Source organism: Dama dama, chromosome 15 (genome assembly GCF_033118175.1).
Source record: "Dama dama isolate Ldn47 chromosome 15, ASM3311817v1, whole genome shotgun sequence".
NCBI lineage: Eukaryota > Metazoa > Chordata > Mammalia > Artiodactyla > Cervidae > Dama > Dama dama.
Genome location: NC_083695.1, coordinates 63,528,135 through 63,551,530, shown reverse-complemented (window position 1 = coordinate 63,551,530; position 23,396 = coordinate 63,528,135). Strand labels below are relative to the sequence as shown.

Genomic DNA, 23,396 nt, shown 5'->3' with positions numbered 1-23,396 from the left:
GATGTGTCCTAATGAACTTGCAAACATTCTTTACAGCTTAGACCATTCTCAGCTCCCAAGCGGACTCGTCATCGACAAAGAATCTGAAGTTTACAAGATGCTTCAGGAGAAGCAGGAGTTAAATGAGCCTCCGAAGCAGTCCACTTCGTTCCTGGTTTTGCAGGAAATCCTGGAGTCTGAGGAGAAAGGTAATCAGGTGTGTGTGTGTGTGTCTGTGTGTCCTGGAGTCTGAGGAGAAAGGTGATCAGGTGTGTGTGTGTGTCCTGGAGTCTGAGGAGAAAGGTAATCAGGTGTGTGTGTGTGTGTGTGTCCTGGAGTCTGAGGAGAAAGGTAATCAGGGGTGTGTGTGTGTGTGTGTGTGTGTGGTCAGAAGCTGTTGTTTGGAGAAAGGTAATCAGGTGTGTGTGTGTGTGTGTGTGTGTGTGTGTGTCCTGGAGTCTGAGGAGAAAGGTGATCAGGTGTGTGTGTGTGTCCTGAAGTCTGAGGAGAAAGGTGATCAGGTGTGTGTGTGTGTGTGTGTGTATGTCCTGGAGTCTGAGGAGAAAGGTAATCAGGTGTGTGTGTGTGTGTGTGTGTGTGTGTCCTGGAGTCTGAGGAGAAAGGTAATCAGGTGTGTGTGTGTGTGTGTCCTGGAGTCTGAGGAGAAAGGTAATCAGGGGTGTGTGTGTGTGTGTGTGTGTGTGTGGTCAGAAGCTGTTGTTTGGAGAAAGGTAATCAGGTGTGTGTGTGTGTGTGTGTGTGTCCTGGAGTCTGAGGAGAAAGGTAATCAGGGGTGTGTGTGTGTGTGTGTGTGTGTGGTCAGAAGCTGTTGTTTGGAGAAAGGTAATCAGGTGTGTGTGTGTGTGTGTGTGTGTCCTGGAGTCTGAGGAGAAAGGTAATCAGGGGTGTGTGTGTGTGTGTGTGTGTGTGTGTGTGTCCTGGAGTCTGAGGAGAAAGGTGATCAGGTGTGTGTGTGTGTCCTGAAGTCTGAGGAGAAAGGTGATCAGGTGTGTGTGTGTGTGTGTGTGTATGTCCTGGAGTCTGAGGAGAAAGGTAATCAGGTGTGTGTGTGTGTGTGTGTGTGTGTGTCCTGGAGTCTGAGGAGAAAGGTAATCAGGTGTGTGTGTGTGTGTGTCCTGGAGTCTGAGGAGAAAGGTAATCAGGGGTGTGTGTGTGTGTGTGTGTGTGTGTGTGTGGTCAGAAGCTGTTGTTTGGAGAAAGGTAATCAGGTGTGTGTGTGTGTGTGTGTGTGTGTGTCCTGGAGTCTGAGGAGAAAGGTAATCAGGGGTGTGTGTGTGTGTGTGTGTGTGTGTGTCCTGGAGTCTGAGGAGAAAGGTAATCAGGGGTGTGTGTGTGTGTGTGTGTGTGTGTGTGTGTGTGTGTGTGTCCTGGAGTCTGAGGAGAAAGGTAATCAGGGGTGTGTGTGTGTGTGTGTGTAGTCAGAAGCTGTTGTTTGGAGAAAGGTAATCAGGGGTGTGTGTGTGTGTGTGTGTGTGTGTGTGTGTGTGTGTGTGGTCAGAAGCTGTTGTTTGAGGCCTGGGCTGAGGGGTAGTTGTTGCTGAAACACAGGTGAACACAGCCTGAGCAGTGGAGAAAGCACAGTGTGCTTTGGAAGGCCAGCCTCTTAAATGCTAAAAGCTCTTTAAAAAAAAGAGGGGGGACTGAATGAGCTCTCAGCCACACCTGCTTAGCTGTTTCCTGTCAGAGGCACTGAGGGAGACTGAGGGCAGGGGTGAACTTGATGGTTGTGGCGTTGTGTGGGGCTGTCTGTTCGCCACTAGTTTTGTTTGAGCCCACATATCATGCTTCTGTGGTTGTTGGCACGTGTGAGTGGGTGAAGGTCGTGGGTTGTGACAGCTGAGTGAGTGAATCAGCAGCACAGGGAAGCCAGGCTCTGGGCTTCACTCTGGGGCCGTGCACTTGTTCTTGCTCTAGGGTGGATGCTGTAGATGGATGGCCCCTCTGAAGGCCCCCAGTGTGGCCACATACCCCAGAATTGACCTTAGGCAACCCTTTGAACCTTTCTAGACTTGTTTGCTTATCTGTCAATTGGGATAAAAATCCTTTCCTCTTAAGATTGGTGTGAGGATCAAATTATACAAAACACCCATCGTTGTGACTGGTGCACACAGTAGGTGCTTCATAACTGTGATGATGGTTGAAACCTCATCGAGAGGTTCCAGGCCAGCCTTAGCTTGTCCACATGTGAGATCCGATGCTCGAGGCACCCAGGGCTACCCGTGTGGCTCTGCAGGTCTCAGGAGATAGTCTTTGCCCTGTATACATCAGACACTGTTTCTTATGATAATTTTCAAGCAGATGGCAGCAAGCTGTCTCAGCTTTGTGGCAACAACAGTGAGAAATTTCTGGCAGACGGGGGTGCTGTAGAAGGGAGGCTTTTCCTCCTTCTCAAAAAGGTGACCTGTGAGCCACAGCCGTCAGGCTCACCCACCTCCCAGGTGGTCATTCATAAGCACGTCTGATTCTCTCTGTCAAACTAGCTACCAGTGATGTCTGGAGAGTTGGGGTTTGCAGCCCTCCTGGGCCCCAGCCCTCCATACTCTGCACTGTCCTTTTCCCTGAGGCTTACTGGAGTCCTGCCTCCCAGTGTGCCTGCCTGTGAAGAGAGAGTTGGTAGGGACATGTGGTGGTTCTGTGAGATCCACTTCAGCCAGGCTCCAGAGAGGCTGGCTCTTTGCCTGGTGCAGCCACTGAGGGTCAGAACTGAGCTCCCTCTGGAAGAGTCCCCTTCCTCCTGAAAGTCCCCAACTGCAGAGTTGGCTCCCCAGGAGTCCTTCCTGAGCTGAAAGTCCCCTACTGAACACACCCAGCACCCCCAGGCTTCCTCCCCACTTCCTCCCCAATTTCCTTAGAGAAATTGGCAATTTAGAGGCACAGGAAGTTAGGAAAATTCTTCTTTTATGCTAGAAGGATATTATCCCTACCAGCAATATCTCCCTTTGCTTGGAGTACCTGTGCAGTTTGGAAGGAATGAGTAATATACTCTATATTAAGTTCCAGTCTTAGCCCAACTGACTGATGTCTTGGGGTCCAACCCTAGAGGATGATGGTTTTTCAAAACATGTGAGAAATCACAACTTTACTCTGAATAAATGGGTGTAAAACCCTTTATTTAAGGAAGGAAATGTCAATCTGTTCCAACCCAAAGTAGAACATATACCTTGCAGGGCTCAGCTTGCTGAATGCCCTCAGGTCACAGAGGTCACAGAGAAGGACCTGAAGCCCAGGATCACTGAACTGTCCTGAGGTGGCAGTTCCCTGCTCATCAATATCTAGACCCCTTCCATCCTGTATTCTGCCTGCCAAGTCAGTGGTCTTCATTCTCAAGGCTACCTCCTGGTGCTGGTTGGCAGCTGGTGCTCCAGCCATCAAGCCTACTTCCAGGCACCAGGAAGGCTAACTGAGGACTCCATCTTCCAGATGAACCAGCTTGCTTTTTCCCAGAAGTCCCACGTGACTATTCCATTTATATTTTGACCAGAATTTAGTCACATGGCCCTATATAGTTACAAGAGAGTTTGAGAATTATAGTTTTTCTCCCCTGGGTTGGATGACTGGATATCTTCTTATGCCAAATAAAATAAAAATTTTGCTAAAAATGAAAAGGGAGATAGATCTCGTGGTCTGTCCTTTATCTCTTAATATGCACTTGCATTAAATTTTCACAAAAGAAACAGCATAAATTCCAATCCAGACATCTACCACATGCAGAAGGCTCTCAAGTGAGGGAGCTCAAATGCCTGTTTTCATTTGAGATATAATGGTCAAAGCTCAGGGCAGTGGCTGGTGTATGGTAAAAGCACTTGGTGAGGGCTGCTGTCATTTGGGAAGGCCCGTGGTTCATGAAGCAGCAGCACTGGTGTCCAGGATCTGTCCATGACTCACCACGAGACCTCGAGGGAGTGGCTCATCTCTCTAAGTCCTATTCTCTGCACATGTCCAGTGAGGCTAATAATGGCTACTTCACAGGTGGTTTAAAGCCTGGAGGGAAGTGACATGTGCAAAGTGGCAGGCACACAGTCAGTGAGGCCCCAGTGGGAAGTTTGGCTCTAGCAGATGAAAAAAGTGAAAGTGTTAGTTGCTCAGTCATGTCCGACTTTTTGTGACCCCATGGACTGTAACCCACCAGGCTCCTCTGTCCATGGAATTCTCTGGGCAAGAATATTGGAGTGGGTTGCCATTCCCTCCTCCAGGGCATCTTCCCGACCCAGGGATTGAACCTGGGTCTCCCGAATTGAAGGCGGATTCCTTACCATCTGAGCCACCAGGCTGCAGCAGGGCTTGGTGATAAATCTCCAGACTCAATGTGGGTCTTCTCATTTGGGGTGAAATTTAGCCTCTGGAATGGGAGAAAGGGTCTGGGATTCGTCACACTCCCTCTTGCTCTAGGTCAAATTCTAAAATTTGCAGGGAGAAGGAGTCTTTTTTTTTTTTTTTTTTAAATTGCGGTGACATTTATCTAATATAGGACTTCCCAGGTGCAGTCAGCTGGAGGCTTGCTCAGAAGGTATCTAGGCTCATTTTGGCAGGTGCCCAGGGTTTTGGGAGAATCCTTAGGTGGTCTGCAGTTCAGGTCATGGAGGACCACCAGGTGTGAGGTTAAGGACCATGAATTTGAGTCTGTAGGCAGTGTGGAGCCCTCCAGTGTTGTTGAGCAGTGAAGTGGACAGAAAAAAGGTGTGGAATTTTCTTTGCATTTGCAGTGTTGGCTGACTAGGTAAGAGAAGAAAATCGAGCCAGCAGGTGGTGCTGCAGGGCTGCATAAGGCCCAGCAAGATCAGCATTAGGCAGCACACAGCCTTCTCGACTCACACTGTGCCCAGCTCCATCAGTTCACTTCTCTCTGTTCCAAAAAGAGATGTGGGTTCTCCTACCAAGTGGGGCTCATGTGTCGTGTTACTTCTCTCTTCCTGCACTTCCTACCTTTCCTGGTAATTTTTCTGTGAAAAGCAGTCCATCACATGAGAGACCCTGACCTCATAGGTTTGGCTCCCTTAGAACTAACGATTTTCTTTCCAAACTCCAGGTATGCAAAGATGCCATTTCCTTGTCTTCACAGCAGGTAGACAGCCGAGCTGGTTCCAGCCAGAAAGTGAGGGAACTTGTTTGGGACACTCAGAGTTATGAGGCTGCCCAGCCAGGCCCCTCTCAGATCCCTTCAGGCAGGGCCAGAATTAGGATTAGATGAGGGAGGCATTTGCTTTGGGTAAAGAATTTAAGTTGGCACCCCAAAACTCGATAATCAAGACAGAAATAATACTTGAGTGCAATATTTTTTAAAAATAAAAATTAATACAAAAAGAAAAAAAAGATTCTATAATGAACAAAGCTGGGACTGTGACCAAGAAAGGCAGAAAGGTTTGGAAAGGCAAGATGATACCTTGGGCTGTGCATGTCTGTATGCTCAATTGCTTCAGTCATTTTTGACTCTTTGCAACCCTATGGACTGTAGCCCACCATTCTTTTTTTTTTTTTTTTTCCAATTATTTTTATTAGTTGGAGGCTAATTACTTCATAACATTGCAGTGGGTTTTGTCATACATTGACATGAATCAGCCATGGAGTTACATGTATTCCCCATCCCGATCCCCCCTCCCACCTCCCTCTCCACCCGATTCCTCTGGGTCTTCCCAGTGCACCAGGCCTGAGCCCTTGTCTCATGCATCCCACCTGGGCTGGTGATCTGTTTCACTATAGATAATATACATGCTGTTCTCTCGAAACATCCCACCCTCGCCTTCTCCCACAGAGTCCAAAAGTCTGTTTTGTACATCTGTGTCTCTTTTTCTGTTTTGCATATAGGGTTATCATTACCATCTTTCTAAATTCCATATATATGTGTTAGTATGCTGTAATGATCTTTATCTTTCTGGTTTACTTCACTCTGTATAATGGGCTTCAATTTCATCCATCTCAGAACTGATTCAAATGAGTTCTTTTTAACGGCTGAGTAATATTCCATGGTGTATATGTACCACAGCTTCCTTATCCATTCGTCTGCTGATGTGTAGCCCACCATTCTTTTCTGCTAAGCCTGTGGTAGGGTCTGTGGAGTGTTGAAAAAAATATATGAAACAGAGCTCTGGTGCTCCAGTAATTTGTAGTCCAGACAGAGATGTGTAAATAGCTGACAAACATAACAATACTCACTGGGCCACCATCACAGGGGAAAAGAAAATGTGATGTGGAAACACAGCCAGCCAAATATATAGCAATAATAGTAATATTAGTAGCTTACCATTATTATTCACAGCTACCTACACAGGTGATGAACTGGGCTGTAGGCAGAGCTCTAGAAATTAGGAGCTGGTTTTGCATACAGAAAGCTGACTGCAGGAAGGCTGCTACTGTCTCTGCTCTGCGGCAGGTAGTTTTTATCTGACTTCTTCTAGCATTCTGTACTATAATGATTTTGTTGTCCTTGTTATGTGGGTTTCTTTTGGCATCTGACTACGCTGCCATTTGATTTTCATGTGTTTTAAATTTTTTCCATCTATGTAAGGTATTTTTAAGTCCCATATCAATGTTTGCATGTATTTAATCAGCATGTGATATAATTTGTCTTGAGGGCTGACCATATATGCCAGGGAGGGCTGCATGTGTCTTTTTCAATCATTTTGTTCCACTCTGAAGGGGAAACGTTCTCCTATTTTATAGAAAAGGAAACTGTGGGAAGAGAAGTTAAGTAACTTGCCCAGGATCACACAGCAGTCAAGTCTATTTGATTCTGGTGCCCATGACCTTGCTGGAACATACATATAAGTGACTCTGAAAGAGCTAGATGCTTATACAGTCCTGCCCTTCTTGGCTAACCCAAGTGTTTTCCTCCTCTTAGGGGATCCCAACAAGCCCTCAGGATTCAGAAGTGTTAAGGCTCCGGTCACCAAAGTGGCTGCATCAATTGGAAATGCCCAGAAGCTGCCCATGTGTGACAAATGTGGCACTGGCATTGTGTGAGTATTTGCCTTCCCCAGGCATCGGTGGCCCTGCAGGTTGTGTAAACCATGAAAATGTGGAAAGTGCTTCATGCTGCCCATTGTGGGTGTGATGGAGAAAAAAATCCTGCCTGGAAGATGGAGGAGAGAGGCGAGGTTGGTCCTGTGTCTCAGAGCCAGGTGGTGAAGGCTTTCCTTGGCTGTGAAACCCTTAGGGTATGAACATGTAAAGCCAGAAAAAGCAGGGCTGCTCTGTTGAAGTGGGAGGGACTTCCGGAAGTCTTCAAGGGGAAGGTCTCTGGCCTCCAGGCAGGAGAAGCCCCTTTAAGACTGGAGGCCAGTGGGGAGGCTCTGATCTGCCCTTGGATGGGCCCCTTGGGAGGAGCCCCGGCCTGTCACCTTCAGGTGCTCATCACTAATGGAGCACCTCTCCTCCTTGCAGCGGCGTGTTCGTGAAGCTACGGGAACGTCACCGCCACCCCGAGTGTTACGTGTGCACCGACTGTGGCACCAACCTGAAACAGAAGGGCCATTTCTTCGTGGAGGATCAGATCTACTGTGAAAAGCATGCCCGGGAGCGGGTCACTCCACCGGAGGGCTATGACGTGATCACGGTGTTCCCCAAGTGAGCGGGCAGCTCCGCGCACAGTGCTGCTCTCCACGCAGCCTCTGTTGAATTTTGTCCTCTGAAAGCTCTGGCCTCTCTCTTCTTCCGAGTTCTCACTTATTTTGGTTTTGTCGCTGCTCATTCAGCATCACGTCCCCCTTTGCTAATGACTCACACTGGCTTTGTGATGCCTGCTTTTATAATTAATGGAAAATGGCCTTGTTCGGTGTCCCTTTGCCAGCGTCACTGTCTTCTCTTTCCCTTCATTCATCTCTGCTGCAAGTGGACATCAGCCAAATTCAAACCAAACTGAATTTAATATGTCTGACGATGATTTCATTTTTACTCAATAAATTAATAGACTTAAAGGCAGTGTGGTATCTCTTTACCATGTGACCACGTGTCCTCTTTCTTATCTCAAGCCAGACAAGATTTCTGAGGCCTTTCCTTTTGTTTTGGGGTTTCCACTCCTTTGAGATTTGCAGGCCTTTTCCTCCAGGTGTGAGAACACTGGCATTTGAAACAGCTAAGTTCTTTTTTTGGCCCTGCCACAGAGCATTCAGGATCTTAGTTCCCAACCAGGGATGGAATCCAGGTCTTTGGCAGTGAGAGCACGGAGTCCTAACCTCAGGACCGCCAGGGAAGTCCCAACAGCCATGTTCCTTTATTTCTTTGCAGCTTACTCCAAATTATTCTCTGATGCTAATATAAGATAGTTATGTTGTAACAGAATATTTTCTTTACATCTGGCTGTTTTGGGACTTACCTGAAGAAATGAATGCTTTCCAAATGGCCTTAAGATACTCCCTAGTAAGTCCCTCCCCAGGCTGGTTTGCTGCCATTACAACCTCTCCTTTATGAAGGGAAGTAAACTCAGGAAGGTGGCCAGCAGCCCTAAACCTGCAGGTTGCTCAGGGAAGTGGCAAATGCATTCTCCTCATAGAAGAGACGGGGAACCCTGGCTGTTAAGGAGCCTTGCATCAGAGATCTGAGGTTCAGTTCAGTTCAGTCACTCAGTTGTGTCTGACTCTTTGTGACCCCATGGACTGCAGCTCACCAGGCTTCCCTGTCCATCACCAACTCCCGAAGCTTGCTCAAACTCATGTCCATCAAGTTGATGATGACATACAATCATCTCATCCTCTGTCATCCCCTTCTCCTCCCACCTTCAATCTTTCCCAGCATCAGTTCAGTTCAGTCACTCAGTCATGGCCGACTCTTTGCGACCCCATGAACTGCAGCACACCAGGCCTCCCTGTCCATCACCAACTCCCAGAGTCCACCCAAACCCATGTCCATTGAGTCGGTGATGCCATCCAACCATCTCATCCTCTGTCGTCCCCTTCTGCTCTTGCCCTCAATCTTTCCCAGCATCAGGGTCTTTTCAAATGAGTCAGTTCTTCACATCAGGTGGCCAAAGTATTAGAGTTTCAGCTTCAGCATCAGTCCTTCCAATGAATATTCAGGACTGATTTCCTTTAGGATTGACTGGTTGGATCTCCTTGCAGTCCAAGGGACTCTCAAGAGTCTTCTCCAACACCACAGTTTAAAGCTTTTGGTGCTCAGCTTTCTTTATGGTCTAACTCTCACATCCATACATGACTACTGGAAAAACCATAGTTGAGGTTACCAAAGGTCATCTCTTGGTGACTAACCACTAGTGAAGTCATTTGCTCAAACAATGGCACTCCCATCACTCTAGAGACTGATTTGTTAGGAGATGGACAGATCATTCCACCAACCCTACTCTGAAAGAGCAAATTGTCTGCCTTAAGTAGTATTCACCATCATGGGTAATAGCTGATGTTCTTTGTGGATGATGTCTTTTATGGACTAGCTTTCTAAGAGTAAGGATTCTAATTAGCTGGTAGTGCTAGGGTTTTACTTTGCAGTTCTCTGAAACTTGGACATACCAGGGACAGTTTAGACATAAGCAGTTGTAGCCTATAAGACCTGAAGCAAAACTTTCAGGCAGAAAACTATTTTGAAGTTCTTGATTTTTCTTTCCTTTTCTGTCTGCAATTAGTTCTTACTCTGGGCTTCCGATGTGTTGCTAGTGATAAAGAATCCACCTGCCAATGCAGGAGATACAAAAGACACGGTTTAATCTCTGGGTTGGGAAAATCACATAGTGGAGGAAATGGCAATTCACTCCAGTATTCTTGCCTGGAAAATTCCATGGACAGAGGGGCCTGGTGGGCTACAGTCCTTGGGGTGGAAAAGAGTCAGACACTGCTGGGCACAATTCTTACTTTAAACTCTTTTCTGTATCTAAGTTTGTAAAAGGCAAGATGATTGAAAGTTCTTAATTTGGGCAAATCCACACAAAATGAAAGCTCTCTGAACCACAGCAAGTTTGATGGATTTACAAATATAGTAACAATTGTGATTTGGGTTTATTGATTGGAAAAGGATGAATGGGTATTACACTCTTAGAACTTTTTCCAGTTCTTTTCTTCAGATAATGTGCCAAATGTCTGACACTTGTTTAATGATAGTATTATTCTTAGGAGTGGATCTGAGGTGCAGGGTGCCTCCCTTCCAGTGGAGGTCAGATCCTGGGAGTGTCAAGTGACCACCATGGCTGCTATCTACAGCCTCCAAGGCTAATTAACTTCCTAACAATATGAAACAGGGTGTCAGCATTACTATCCTCAGTACAAGTTGTGTGTTTTATGGCCAAGAACTCCTCTTTTCCTGCAGCCATTGGTTTATAGAATTATTTTAGCCAAGAGTAATTTTAAGGTTTGGTCTGTTGTGCTTGCCTACCATGTTCATTTGATTTTATTTCTTCTGTCATGCTTAATCTAAAATGAGGGCAAAGTGCTCGCTTCAGCAGCACATATACTAAAATGAGGGCAAAAATAGAAGGAATGTATTGGAATGCCTCTTAATATTCCATCATTCTTTAAATGCTAAGCCTTTGGACAACTTCCTGAAGAGGAAAAACAGAGTCACAGACTTTGATGAAGTGATTCCCTCTGATTTGCAACACTCTTCTACTTCTTGATTTAGTTAACACCAGTGGTCTTCCAGGACAAAGCCTCCTCTGGACAGGCTTCTCTGCTGGTTTACCACGCCTAGGATCTGATGTGCCCACGTATCCAGGGCACACCTCAAGGGCACACATCACATGAGACTCATCACATAATCATAGTCTTCTGAAAGGAATGAAGCCCCCATAGGAGCTATTCTATCTTTATCAGTTTTGTCAACTGAGCAGGGAGATAGTCCACAGATGTTTGGTGAACAAATCTGTAAATGTATGCTTCATCCTTGTCCAAAGTACAGTGCAAGCTACATATGTAATTTAAAACTCTCTAATAACCATAATGAAAGAGGAAAAGTTAGAACCAATAAATCAATTTTAATAATACATTTTTTGGGGCTTCCCCGGTGGTCCAGTGGTTAAGAATCCGCTTTGCAATGTAAAGGACACAGATTCGATCCCTGGTCCGGGAAGATCCCATGTGCCTTGGATTAACTAAGCCCAGTGTGCCACAACTACTGAGCCTGTGTGCTGTAGCTACTGAAGCCACCTCAATGAGAAGCCCACATGCTTCAATAGAGAGTAGCCCTCGCTAGCCACAACTAGAGAAAGTCTGAGTGCAGAAAAAAGGACCCACAACAGCCTGAACAAATAAATAATACATTGTATTTAGTACCATATATCCGAAGTGTTATTTTAATCTGTGTCACTTGCCACATTTCAAATGCTCAATAGGCACATGTAGCTACTGGCTACCTTTACTGGACCATACAACCTGCACCTTCCTTAAAACAAGGCATCTTGGATTTCTGTTTTGCTTCTAGGTATCATGTTTTTCCTTGTTCCCATATGTCCCAGATCTCTTCTAATTGCCTTGCACTCTGGCTTCTCAATTCTGCCTACCTCCACTAGGACTGCTATTTTGAAAGCATCCTGTTGCTTTCTCCAGTCAAACCCTATGTCAACTTAAAAGTACACAACTTGAGAGCTGTGAGCTTAAGCTTTATTCAGAGTCTTATTGAGGACTACTGCCCAGGAAACAGTCAATCAGTAGCTCTGAGTAAGCTGCTCCAAAGAGGTAAGGGAGAAGTCGGTATATATGTGAATTTTATGACTGGGAAATACAAGTAGTTAAGCATACATCTTGGTGAAAGATCACTGCTAATCATGAAGAACAGACATCTCAAGTTAGTGATTTCAGTACTTTTCTACATATATGAAGATGCAAGAATCTGGAGTCTTTGAACTTCTTCCCAGGATATGCATCTAATTATCTAGGGGCCAAAGCACAGAGTGCCTCATCCTGTTTTTTTCATCCTGAATTCCCTTCAGGGTGCACTGTTGGTAGGTAACTGCAGTGGGTTATAATTTAACCCACTACTTTAACTAGGTGATGAGTGATGCTCTTTGTTCTTTTTGGTTCACTTCCCACTTTGGGTCATAAATTTGACCAAGGTGTGGGAGGCATTGCATGACCAATTTGTCCCGTGGGCTAGGAAGACTCATTCCTAGGATGAGAATTCCATTGATTGGCTATTCATGTGCTATATTTGAATTAGGCCCTGTTATCCTATAGAGTCTCTGTGTCATCTATCTCACTAGACTGTTGTGATCCAAGAAATGTTTCTCCCATGTTGCTTTTCCCCATATTTAGAGTTCAGTTCAGTTGCTCAGTTGTGTCTAACTCTTTGCAGCCCCATGGACTACAGCATGCCAGGCTTCCCTTCCATCACCAACTTCTGAAGTTTGCGCAAACTCATAATATTTAGAATTACACTATTACAATTAATTTTACAGAGAGTTATATATGTGACAAATTGCCTCAAGACATTTAGCCATTGTTAATTTAGTCAGAGACCTGGTTACATGATGGTAATGCAAGAAACAAGAATCTTATACAATAGGCAGGATGTAAGTAATAACATTAGAAAGACTATAGTACAGCAGTGAGAGAACTCAAAGCATAAACAGTTTAAAAACAACAAAGAGAGAGAAAAAGTTAGAACAACCAGTTAGTATAACTGGTTGCAATCTGGAAACTAATAAGCCAACAAGTTCAGAAGGGGGCCACTGAAAAAGCCAAATTCTGGATAAATGAGGTAGAGAGAAAAAGATAAATGTTTCATCATTGTTTACATAGGTGTACTTTAGTCAGGAGGGAGTAAAAAGAGGAAAGAGAAAGAGAGGGATGGAGGAAGGGAGAGGGAAAGGGAAAGAAGGAAGAAAGAAGGAAAGAGATTCCACTTAAAAAGAAAAACTTAAAATTAACATTTAATTTTGCAAAAGCAAAAATGGAAACTGGACCTCAATGGGAAGGTAGCTTTAATGTGCTAAAAGGATATAATAATAAACCTAAGAATTGTGCATAAGCAAAAATATCTTTAGGGACTTCCCTGGTGGCCCAGGGGTTAAGACTCCACCCTTCCATTGCAAGGGGTGTGGGTTCAATCCCTGGTTGGGGAACTAAGATCCCACATGGCCAAAATATAAAAATTAACAAAATAGGAATAGTAAAATATTAAAAGATATATATATCTTTTAAAAATGAAATCATTTAGAGAAAGACAAAATTAGGGACTTCTCTTGTGGTCCAGTGGTTAAGACTCCGAACTTCCAGTGCAGGGGGCCCTAGTTCAGTTTCTGGTTAGGGAACTAGATCCCACATGCCTCAACTCAGAGTTCGCATGCCACAATGAAGATCAAAGATCCCAAATGCCATACTAAGACACGGCCTGGCCAAATAAATAAATAAATAATAACAGATTTTTTATTAGCAAATAAACTAAAGGGTGATAGTAAAAACTATTTTTTAAGAAGGGTGAAAATCCTAGATAACACAGTAGAGAAGCAGGAATAAAATTAAATATGTGGGTAACTTTAAACTAAAAAAAAAGTATAATAGTGGTAATATGTGATAGAATTTAAATATTTATGTATATTAGACTTTGGCATAAAAGAGGAAAGGTTTCCTCATATCTGGAGAACAAATATTGAAAGCCAGTACTATTTTGGACAAAAAGTCATGAAACTTAAAATCATATTCATCAATTTATTCAGTTCCATGTAACTAATTCTTGTTGATCTTGATCTCTTGTTAGCAATTTCTGAAACCATCAGTTTTCATCTAGAATTTTGTAATTTCTTACTTATTTCAGTGGTATGATCTAAAAGTTATCAGAAACTCATACTTGTAATAAAAAAAAATCCTTTCTATGAAACTTCTTGAAGATCTTCAGTTTTGTAAAAGCACTAGAGTAATATAAATGTCAAAGATTTAAAATGGCATGGTTAAGGACCTGATTACAATGCAATTGACAAAGAAGATTGGTTATTTATGCAACATATAACATATTAAGATAATAACTAAAATTATGACATAGCTATATCCAATTTTAGGAATTTCATATAATTTCTAGAACATTTATATTAATATATAACCTAAGAAGTTTTATCATCACTCATTTGACAATGCTTCCCATGTAATTCAACATGCCAAATAAGCCTAGTTAGTTTAATCTTTCTCTGAGATGTTTCATGGAAATTCTGGAGCATCCCAAATTTAGCTAAAGATCAAAAGAATCAAAATCAGAGTTTGATTTCAAAAAGTTTGTCAAGGATGTCAACAAATTTTAAAATACTTAGTCAGATAGGATTGTAGATCACTATGAAACAATACTTGTTTACTTAACCAATGTGGCAAAAAGAGATTTCAAAGGCCAATACAGAAAGTTGCAACAGATTATGTAAAAGGTTAAAGAAACTTTACAATCTGTTATCAAAAGTAGATCAATAGTCTAAAAAAACTTTGCTCTCTTAACAGAGAAAAACAAAAACACAGGTTTTGCACCATCTTGCATTTACCATTAAAACTCATTCACAAAAAAAAGCTCATTCAGTTGAATTTATTTCAATCTTAGCCAGCACTGACCACATATAAAATTCCTTTCTAAAGATTCTTTTTTTTTTTTTTCTCACAGACCTTTTACAGCTTTCTATTTCCCTATTAGTTTGTTCCTTATTTTCTTTTCCATTTAGAAATAACAAGCTTTAGGATAAATTAACTTTCTTTCCCTTAACAAAATGCATCTCCATTCTTTGTATCTTAAAAAAAAAAACTTCCTTGGATAAGAAGTTGTTTTCCTTATTAATTTAGTAGTTTTAATTACATATACTAACTAGAATTTTTAACCTTGTAAACAAAGAGCATTGCCCTCCGTTCCTGTACTACAAGGATCAAGCCATTAGCCACTGAAATTGCTGACCTACAAGTACACCCTGAAAGGGATTCAGGATGAAGTAGTCTGTGGTTTGGATATATGGGTCCCTAGATAATTAAGGTTTATAATCTAAGGAAGAATTTCAAAGACCCCAGAGTCTAGCATTTTCCCATATACACATAGATAAGTGCTAAAAACATTAACTTGATATCTGTTGGGTTTTTTTTATTGTATATTTGACTACATATATTTCCCAACCAAGATATTCATATGTCTTAATACATTGGCTCCTCCTTCACCTCTTCAGAGAAATTCCTCAGAGCTATCTGAGAGTCTGTCTTCCAGGCTCTAGTCTTCAGCAAGACACTGAATAATGCTCAACTCATAGCTCTTACATTGTTTTTGTTTTTTTTCTCAGTTGAAATCTTTAAATACCTTCATTTCTAGTGAAAATTAAGAAGGAAGCAATTATGGACTGCCTTTTACATTAGCTTTCTGTTGAACTGAAAACATAAATGCTATTTATAATTTTAAAAAAGTCATGTGCTTTCTCATAGAAAAATTTTCAGTGCAGCACTGAACATATTTATTAATAATCCAAAATATCTTTAGTTTTTCTGAAAAGAAGCCTATGTTTAGTAGTTAATGTTTCAATATCTTTTTAAATTTTGGAATAATCTAGATATTCAATAAAATTTCATTATTTAACTTAGCAAAACTCTTGATGAAATAAAATTCATATTTTAAAGTAAGCCCAGAAAACTTTAAACATAATTTTTTTCTCCACCCCTTTAGACTTCCTTCGTCCCTCCTTTGTGCATTGTCCATCTGTATTATGCATTAACCAGACCTTCCAACGGCAGAAATACCTGCTTAACCTTAATACCTGCTCAACCTTAAAGATCCATTTTTTTTCTTCTGGCACCAGCCATGTAACTCCTTAGAAAGTGTGTACTTTCTCCATCCTGTAAGTGGTCAGGGCAACACATCACTCACCTTGTACATGAGGATATCTTTGGTGAAATTTATGGACAATGCCAATATATCATTTCCCTTAAAGAGAGTGATTGGTACTGAAAGCACTGGGTCAGATGATCTGGACATATGCTGGGCTGCACCTAATGGAAGATCTCAGCTTAAATTCTTACTTATGACCTTATGAATGTCACTAGCTATATTATTTGTATTCTGCCTTATTTTACAAGATTATTGTTTTTTGCATTACCAAATGTGTAACTGAGCTTCTGATAAAAATAATGATGGCTAGGTGACTTGAAATGATTGACCAAATATACAATCCTATAAGATCAATGGCTGTAATTGTGTAACTTTAGATAGGGCTTCCTGGGTGGTTCAGTGGTAAAGAATCTACCTGCTAACTCAGGAAACTTGGGTTCGATCTCTGGGTCGGAAAGATCTCCTAGAGAAGAAAATGGCAACCCACTCCAGTATTCTTGCCTGGGAAATCCTATGGACAGAGGAGCCTGGAGGGCTACAGTCTATGGGGTAACAAAAGAGTCAGACACAACTTAGCAATGAAACAACAGCAACAACAACTCTAGATAGGGGAAGAAGCAACAAGAGGGAACCATTTTCTGGACCATAACAGGAGAGTAAGATAGGCAGTCCAGAGGCTTTTGGCTACTGTTAACAGAACCTAGTCAGTTCAGTAATAAATATCACAGTGAGTAGCCTATCAACAAACTCCTCACCTAACCTGGGAATGAACATTCCTAGTACCATGGGACAAATGTCTCCCAAACCTTGGTAGAAATTAAGACCAAAAGAGATGGGTTGTAAAATAATGTTGTTCACTGTCCAGTTCAACAAATCAAGTCATAAGCCACTGCAGTCACTGACTCCACAATATATTCTGAAAGGAATTCCAGGTGAAGATGAGGATGAGGCACTTTGCGCTCTGAGAAAACTGACAGAACCTGCTCTCAGACAGACATTTCCAGCAGAAAATTTTATGAACTCAATTTTTTTTTGCATCTTCTCATACTTAGAAGAGCACTAAAACCATTAACCAAGATACCTGTTCCTTGTGAATAGCAGAAAACTACCAAGATGTGTGCTTGATTGCTTATATCCCTTTGCCACAATCATGCATATACTGGTCTCCCCTCTTACCTCTTTGGAACAGTCCTGAGAGCTCTAGGAAAGACTGTCACCTGAGTTATAATCCTCATGTTTGGTTGAGTAAAATTTCCATTTCTTTCTTAGATTGACCACTGATTAAGTTTTTCATCAACACTCTAAAGTTTCAAGTTACCAGAAAGGTTTGGAGAAACTAGTTTTTTCTTAATTTAATTTTTTTTTAATTGAAGGAAAATTGCTTTACAATATTGCATTGGTTTCTGCCATGCATCAACACGAATCAGCCGTAGGTGTACCTATGTCCTCTCCCTCTTTAAGTAGACATACCATAAAACATAACTATTCTTAAAGAGTTCACCTAAAAAGTCCCATCCCATTTATATTTACTTGTTCCCAACAATTATGTTTTGATTACCCATGAAACTTTGTGATACAACATTGTAAATCAACTTTATTTCAGTTAAAAAGAAAGAAGAGAGAAAGGGAGAGAAACCTCAGACTACCAATGCCAATAAACAGCCTCTACAAATGGAAAAACCAAAACAAAGAAAATTCGTGAAACATTAAACAGGGTCAACCATCATCCCACGCTGTTAATTGCTGACAAATGTTGTTACAGAGATAACACAACTTACTTGACTAGTAAACCCAGGTAGAATAAACATTTTATTTTAAATTTGATAACTACAGCCATGTCTATTTAAATCAATAACTTTAAATTTGCTTTTCTTTACTAGAGATTAATCTTAGGTCGTGTGAACTTGAAAAACAATTGGATTATTTTTTACTACGTTTAGAAATATAATTCATAAGTGCTTACATTTAAGCCGGTTAATTAGAGCTCCTTGTCAACTAGATTTTCCATAAGGGAGTCTTTTCAGCAGTTTGAACTTTTAAAATGCCCTCTCCTCTCACCTGCCTATTCCCCCACCTCCAGCCCCAGCCTTTTTGTTTAAGTTACCTGATTGAATTAACTAGGCTTTGTCTCAGGTCCTTGTGGGCTGTATTTACATCTCTGATTTGTAGAGATTTGCAGGACAAATATAGTTGCTTTAATTCCTCAAAGAACTGAACTACCGGGCTTCAGTGGTGGTCCAGTGGTTAGTGGACATGGATTTGATCCCTGGTCCGGGAAGATTTCACGGGCTGCAGAGCAACTAAGCCGGTGCGCCACAACTACTGAAGTCCGCCTGCCCTAGAGCCCCTGCTCTGCAACAAGAGAAGCCGCCACAATGAGATGGCCAGGCACTCCGATTAGGGAAAGCCTGTGCGCAACAAAGAAGAGCCAGCACAGCCATTAAAAAAAAAAAAAAGAACTGGACTGCCACCTAAATGATACCAAGAGATTGATCTGCTCAACTACATTGTCTTTAATTTGCTTCTTTCTATCAGCAGGAAGACCTCTGACTAAAATGGAAGTAAAACTATCTCTATGTTCTAGAACTTCAGGGTTCAATGTATCATGCCTTTTAATAAGTTTGAACAAGGCAGTCAATAAAGGCCCTCTCTACTGAGCACACAAATCAAACCCAGACAAATTTGTACTAGGAGTAAAAGTCTCCGTTATTGCCCCTAATAGCCCCTGAATATTAGCCCCTGTTTGTTACTTCACACTGGGCTTAGGTAACTCTATTGGTCCCCTTCAGTAGGTTTAATTAACACTCCCTGAAGGGCATATTTGTATGCTCTAGTTTATAATGCCAGGCAGGGAAGGCAATTCCCAGTGAGACATTAGGTCTGTCTTCACAATATAATCAAGTAAAAGAGATGCAACCATCATAACATAAAGCCTGTTCGGATACACCAATTTTCTTATAAGCTTCATCTCAGTTCCATCAGCTCTTAGACCTTTAACTTTAGCCTCCACGAGGACCCCCATCAAAAGTCTCGGTCTTAAAAGGAGTCCCAGAAACTTTCTCTTTCTACCCCCCTGTCATTTTATCCACTTCTGTATAAAAGACTTTGTGGGGTCCAGTCAAGGGACCCAGGCTCTTCAGTCAATCTTTAACTCGATTCATTGGTCTAAATAACTGTTGTCCCAAGCAATTGTTGTTTGCCTTTTCAGTGTAATTTTTTCTTCCTTCTCAGTGTAATTTTTTCTTATTCCAGCTTTTAAAATTCCTCCAAACTGGGGTAAATAAAGAGGACTTGCTTGGGCCCTTTAATGTTGGGGGGACCAATGGAGGGGGTTCATTTGACCCATCCAACCTTAGATGGTGCTGTATCAAAGCCTTTGTTTTAATCCCATCAACATCCATTTTATTTATCTCATTTCTTAATAGCCTTCTAAAGATTTCCATCCTGTTGGGGCAAGTCCCTTGATTTTCCCCTTAACAACCCTTTGTATTCTCTTGTTAATTAACCTAACTAACATTAATCAACCAATTTTTTTTGGTTTGTTTTCTTTGGTGGGGGAGTGAAAGAGCTGGTTTGTTTTTTTCACCCATTTATTTTTATTTTTAATTCTTATTTTATACTGGAGTATAGCTGATGGGCTTCCCTGGTGGCTCAGACGGTAAAGTGTCTGCCTGCAATGCGGGAGACCTGGGTTCAATTCCCGGGTTGGGAAGATCCCCTGGAGAAGGAAATGGCAACCCACTCCAGTACTCTTGCCTGGAAAATTCCATGGACTGAGGAGCCTGGTAGGCTACAGTCCCATGGGGTCGCAAAGAGTCGGACATGACTTCACTTTCACTTTCATAGCTGATTAACAATGTTAATGTTTTCTGTTTTGTATTTTTAGTATGAGAGTCCTTTTATTCTTTTTTTTTTTTTTTTTTTTTTTGCTACACCACCTGGCTTGTGGGATAGGAGATGGCCAACCAGGAATAGAATCCAGGGCCCTCAGCAGTGAGAGATTGGAGTGCTAATCAATGGACTGCCAGAGAATTGGTCTTCCCTGATAGCTCAGTTGGTAAAGAATCCACCCGCAATGCGGCAGACCCCAGTTTGATTCCTGGGTCGGGAAGATCCCCTGGAGAAGGTATAGACTACCCAGTCCAGTATTCTTGGGCTACCCTTGTGGCTCAGCTGGTAAAGAATGTGCCTGTAATGCGGGAGATTTGGGTCTGATCCCTGGGTTAGAAAGATCCCCTGGAGAAGGAAAGACTACCCACTAAAGTATTCTGGCCTAGAGAATTCCATGGACTATACAGTCCATGTGGTGGAAAAGAGTCAGACAAGGCTGAACGACTTTCACTTTAAATGTTTATATTGGCATCTGTAAGACCCACTGAGATGAAGCTGAGACCACAAATTCAAATAGGCTTCCCAAACAGGTTTTTTTTTTTTAAATTATAGGCTTTCTTAAAGTAAGCCATTATATTTCTTTGTATTCATTTTTAATTTACTCTTTCCATATGTACCAATTAAACAGCTGTTTATGATTAGACCTCTCTAAAAATTTACCAGTTTAGAAGTTTTTTCCCAGTTGAAAGGATCCATCATCTGACCATTGACAAAAAGGATCTTAATGATGACTCAAACCAATAAGATGCAAGAGGTGTTCCCACAGGAGAGTGCAAAGGATGCAGCCCTCACAAGATCTGGGAAGTTTATTCCTTCCCTTCTGCCTCCCCCTGCCACCCTCAATAATCTATAAAGTCAAGGCCTTCATACAGGCAGACGCAATGAAGGTTGAAATGAAAAAAGTCCTTATAGATCAGGATCCTTTATGACCAACTCCCTGGAGAGCAGGCACACCAGGCAAAAAGACTGCTCAGTATCCCAGTCTCTTTGGATGCCATACACTGTATGAGTACCTTCTGGGTGGAGGAGACCAGAGGGATTTTTCTCACTGGTCAACAAACCAAGCCCTCAAGACACAGAACAGGATGCTTAAGAAGATCAGGTAGAATATTTACATCTCAAAGGCACAGGGAGATAATGCAAGTTCCTCCTAAAAGGACTTTTTCTCCTTTCAGATTAGAATTTTGAAAAAATGTTTTTAAAAAATGACCAAAATAATCACAGACATTTTTTTTGCATGTTTATTTTCTTTGTTTTTAATATAACTTATTTAATTATAAATATACAGAAGCTAATTTTTGATAACAAATGTTAAAATGTTTTCAACAGCTGACTTGCAACATTCCTGAAAATTAACAGTGGACTCTTGTGAGCTAGTAGGAGATGGCCTTAACAAACCACTGACCCATTCCCAGAGGCCTCTATATTCTTGCTCCAATCTGGATTGATTGATGTCTATAGTTACTGCAGGGTTATCATATTAGAATTTTCATTTTGATTTTCTTTTTTTATTTCTCTTTGCTTTATTTATACTCCCTCATCTTGCTGGAGTACATCCTCAAGTAACTCACAAAGAAGTTACCTTTTATATAAGGTGGAAGAAGAAGAACAAAATTTCTGAGTTCTTGTATGCTTGATGATATCCTTATTTTTTTTAATTAATTTTTTTTATTGAAGGATAATTGCTTTACATAATTTTGTTGTTTTCTGTCAAACCTCAACATGAATCAGTCATAGGTATACATATATCCCCTCTGTTTTGAACCTCCCTCCCATCTCCCTCCCCATCCACCCCTCTAGGTTGATACAGAGCCCCTGTTGGAGTTTCCTGAGCCATACAGCAAATTCCTGTTGGCTATTTATTTTGCATATGGTAATATAAATTTCCATGTTACTCTTTCCATACATCTCACTCTCTCCTCCCCTCTCCCCTTGTCCGTAAGTCTGTTCTCTATATCTGTTTCTCCACTGCTGCTCCGTAGATAAAATTCTTCAGTACCATTTTTCTAGATTCCATATATATGTGTTAGAATATGATATTTATCTTTCTCTTTCTGACTTACTTCGGTCTGTATAATAGGTTCTAGGTTCATCCACCTCATTAGAACTGACTCAAAATACATTCCTTTTTATGGTTGAGTAATATTCCATTGGGTATATGTACTGCAACTTCTTTATCCATTCATCTGGCGATGGACATTTAGGTTGCTTCCAAGTTCTAGCTATTGTAAATAGTGCTGCAATGAACAATGGGACACATGTGTCTTTTTCAATTTTGGTTTCCTCAGGGTATATGCCTAGGAGTGGGATTGCTGGGTCATATGGTGGCATCACCAACTCAATGGAGATGAGTTTGAGTAAGCTCCAGGAGTTGGTGATGGACAGGGAAGCCTGGTGTACTGCAGTCCATGGGGTCACAAAGACTGAGTAACTCAGAGACTGAACTGAACTGAACTGATGGTGGTTTTATTTCTAGCTTTTTAAGGAATCTCCATACTGTCTTTCACAGTAGCTGTATGAATGTACATTCCCACCAACAGTGCAAGAGCATTCCCTTTTCTCCACACCCTCTCCAGCATTTATTGTTTGTAGACTTTCTGATGATGGCCATTCTGACTGGTGTGAGGTGAAATCTCATTGTAGTTTAGATTTGCATTTCTCTAATAATGAGCGATGCTGAGCATCTTTTCATGTGTTTGTTAGCCATCTGTATGTCTTCTTTGGAGAAATGTCTCTTCAGGTCTTTTCCCCACTTTTTGATTGGGTTGTTTGTTTTTCTGGTATTGAGTTGTATGAGCTGCTTGTATATTTTGGAGATTAATCCTTTGTCAGTTTCATTTGCTATTATTTTCTCCCATTCTGAGGGTTGTCTTTTCACCTTGCTTAAAGTTCCCTTTGCTGTGCAAAAGCTTTTAAGTTTAATCAGGTCTCACTTGTTTACTTTTGTTTTTATTTCCATTACTCTAGGAGATGAGTCATAGAGGATCTTTGATATATGTCATCGAGTGTTCTGCCTATGTTTTTCTCTAAGAGTTTTATAGTTTCTGGTCTTATATTTAGGTTTCTAATCCATTTTGAGTTTATCTTTGTGTATGGTGTTAGGAAGTGTTCTAGTTTCATTCTTTCACATGTTACTGTCCAGTTTTCCCAGCATCATTTATTGAAGAGGCTGTCTTTGCCCCATTGCATATTCTTGTCTCCTTTGTCAAAAAATAAGGTACCCATAGGTGCATGGGTTTATTTCTGGGCTTTCTATCTTATTTCATTGGTCTATATTTCTGTTTTTGTGCCAGTACCATACTGTCTTGATGACTGTAGCTTTATAGTATAATTTGAAGCCAGCTCCATTCTTCTTTCTCAAGACTGCTTTGGCTATTTAGGGTCTTTTGTGTTTCCATATGAATTGTGAAATTTTTTGTTCTAGTTCTGAATCCCAGACATTTTAATCAGTGCTTTAGAAATATTGTTGCCTTCTGAGGGGAATCAATTTCAGTGTTATAAAAAGGAAGTTCAGGGACAGGTGGATAGCAAGGAGTAGAGGATACTGTGGACACTTAGAGGAACTGGGAGAAACAGAGGGAGGGACCCGGCCTGCATAAGTGGCCTTTTGAAATTTTGATATGTTTTCAAGCAGGTTTTTGTTGCTATATTGCAAAGAAATTACATTATCATTTCCTCTTTTAGAAGTTAAATACAATCAAACTAAACATTCCATTCAATCTATCTGATTTTATAGCTGGCTTTCTCTAGCACACACACACAAAAAAGGTCAAAAGAACCCCATCTTGGCTAGTTTAGTG

The 23,396-nt window shown here is 41.5% G+C and overlaps 1 protein-coding gene across 1 annotated transcript in view; it reads left to right on the top strand.

The window, feature by feature from the left end:
- The window catches only part of PDLIM1 (PDZ and LIM domain 1), a 40,389-nt gene extending 32,479 nt beyond the window's left edge, over positions 1 to 7,910 (top strand). The window contains exons 5-7 of the mRNA XM_061162239.1: positions 37 to 188; positions 6,836 to 6,953; positions 7,378 to 7,910. Coding sequence (XP_061018222.1) covers positions 37 to 188; positions 6,836 to 6,953; positions 7,378 to 7,564 — 457 coding nt within the window. The 3' untranslated portion in view covers positions 7,565 to 7,910. The remainder of the gene's footprint in view (positions 1 to 36; positions 189 to 6,835; positions 6,954 to 7,377) is intronic.
- Positions 7,911 to 23,396: the final 15,486 nt, after the last annotated feature.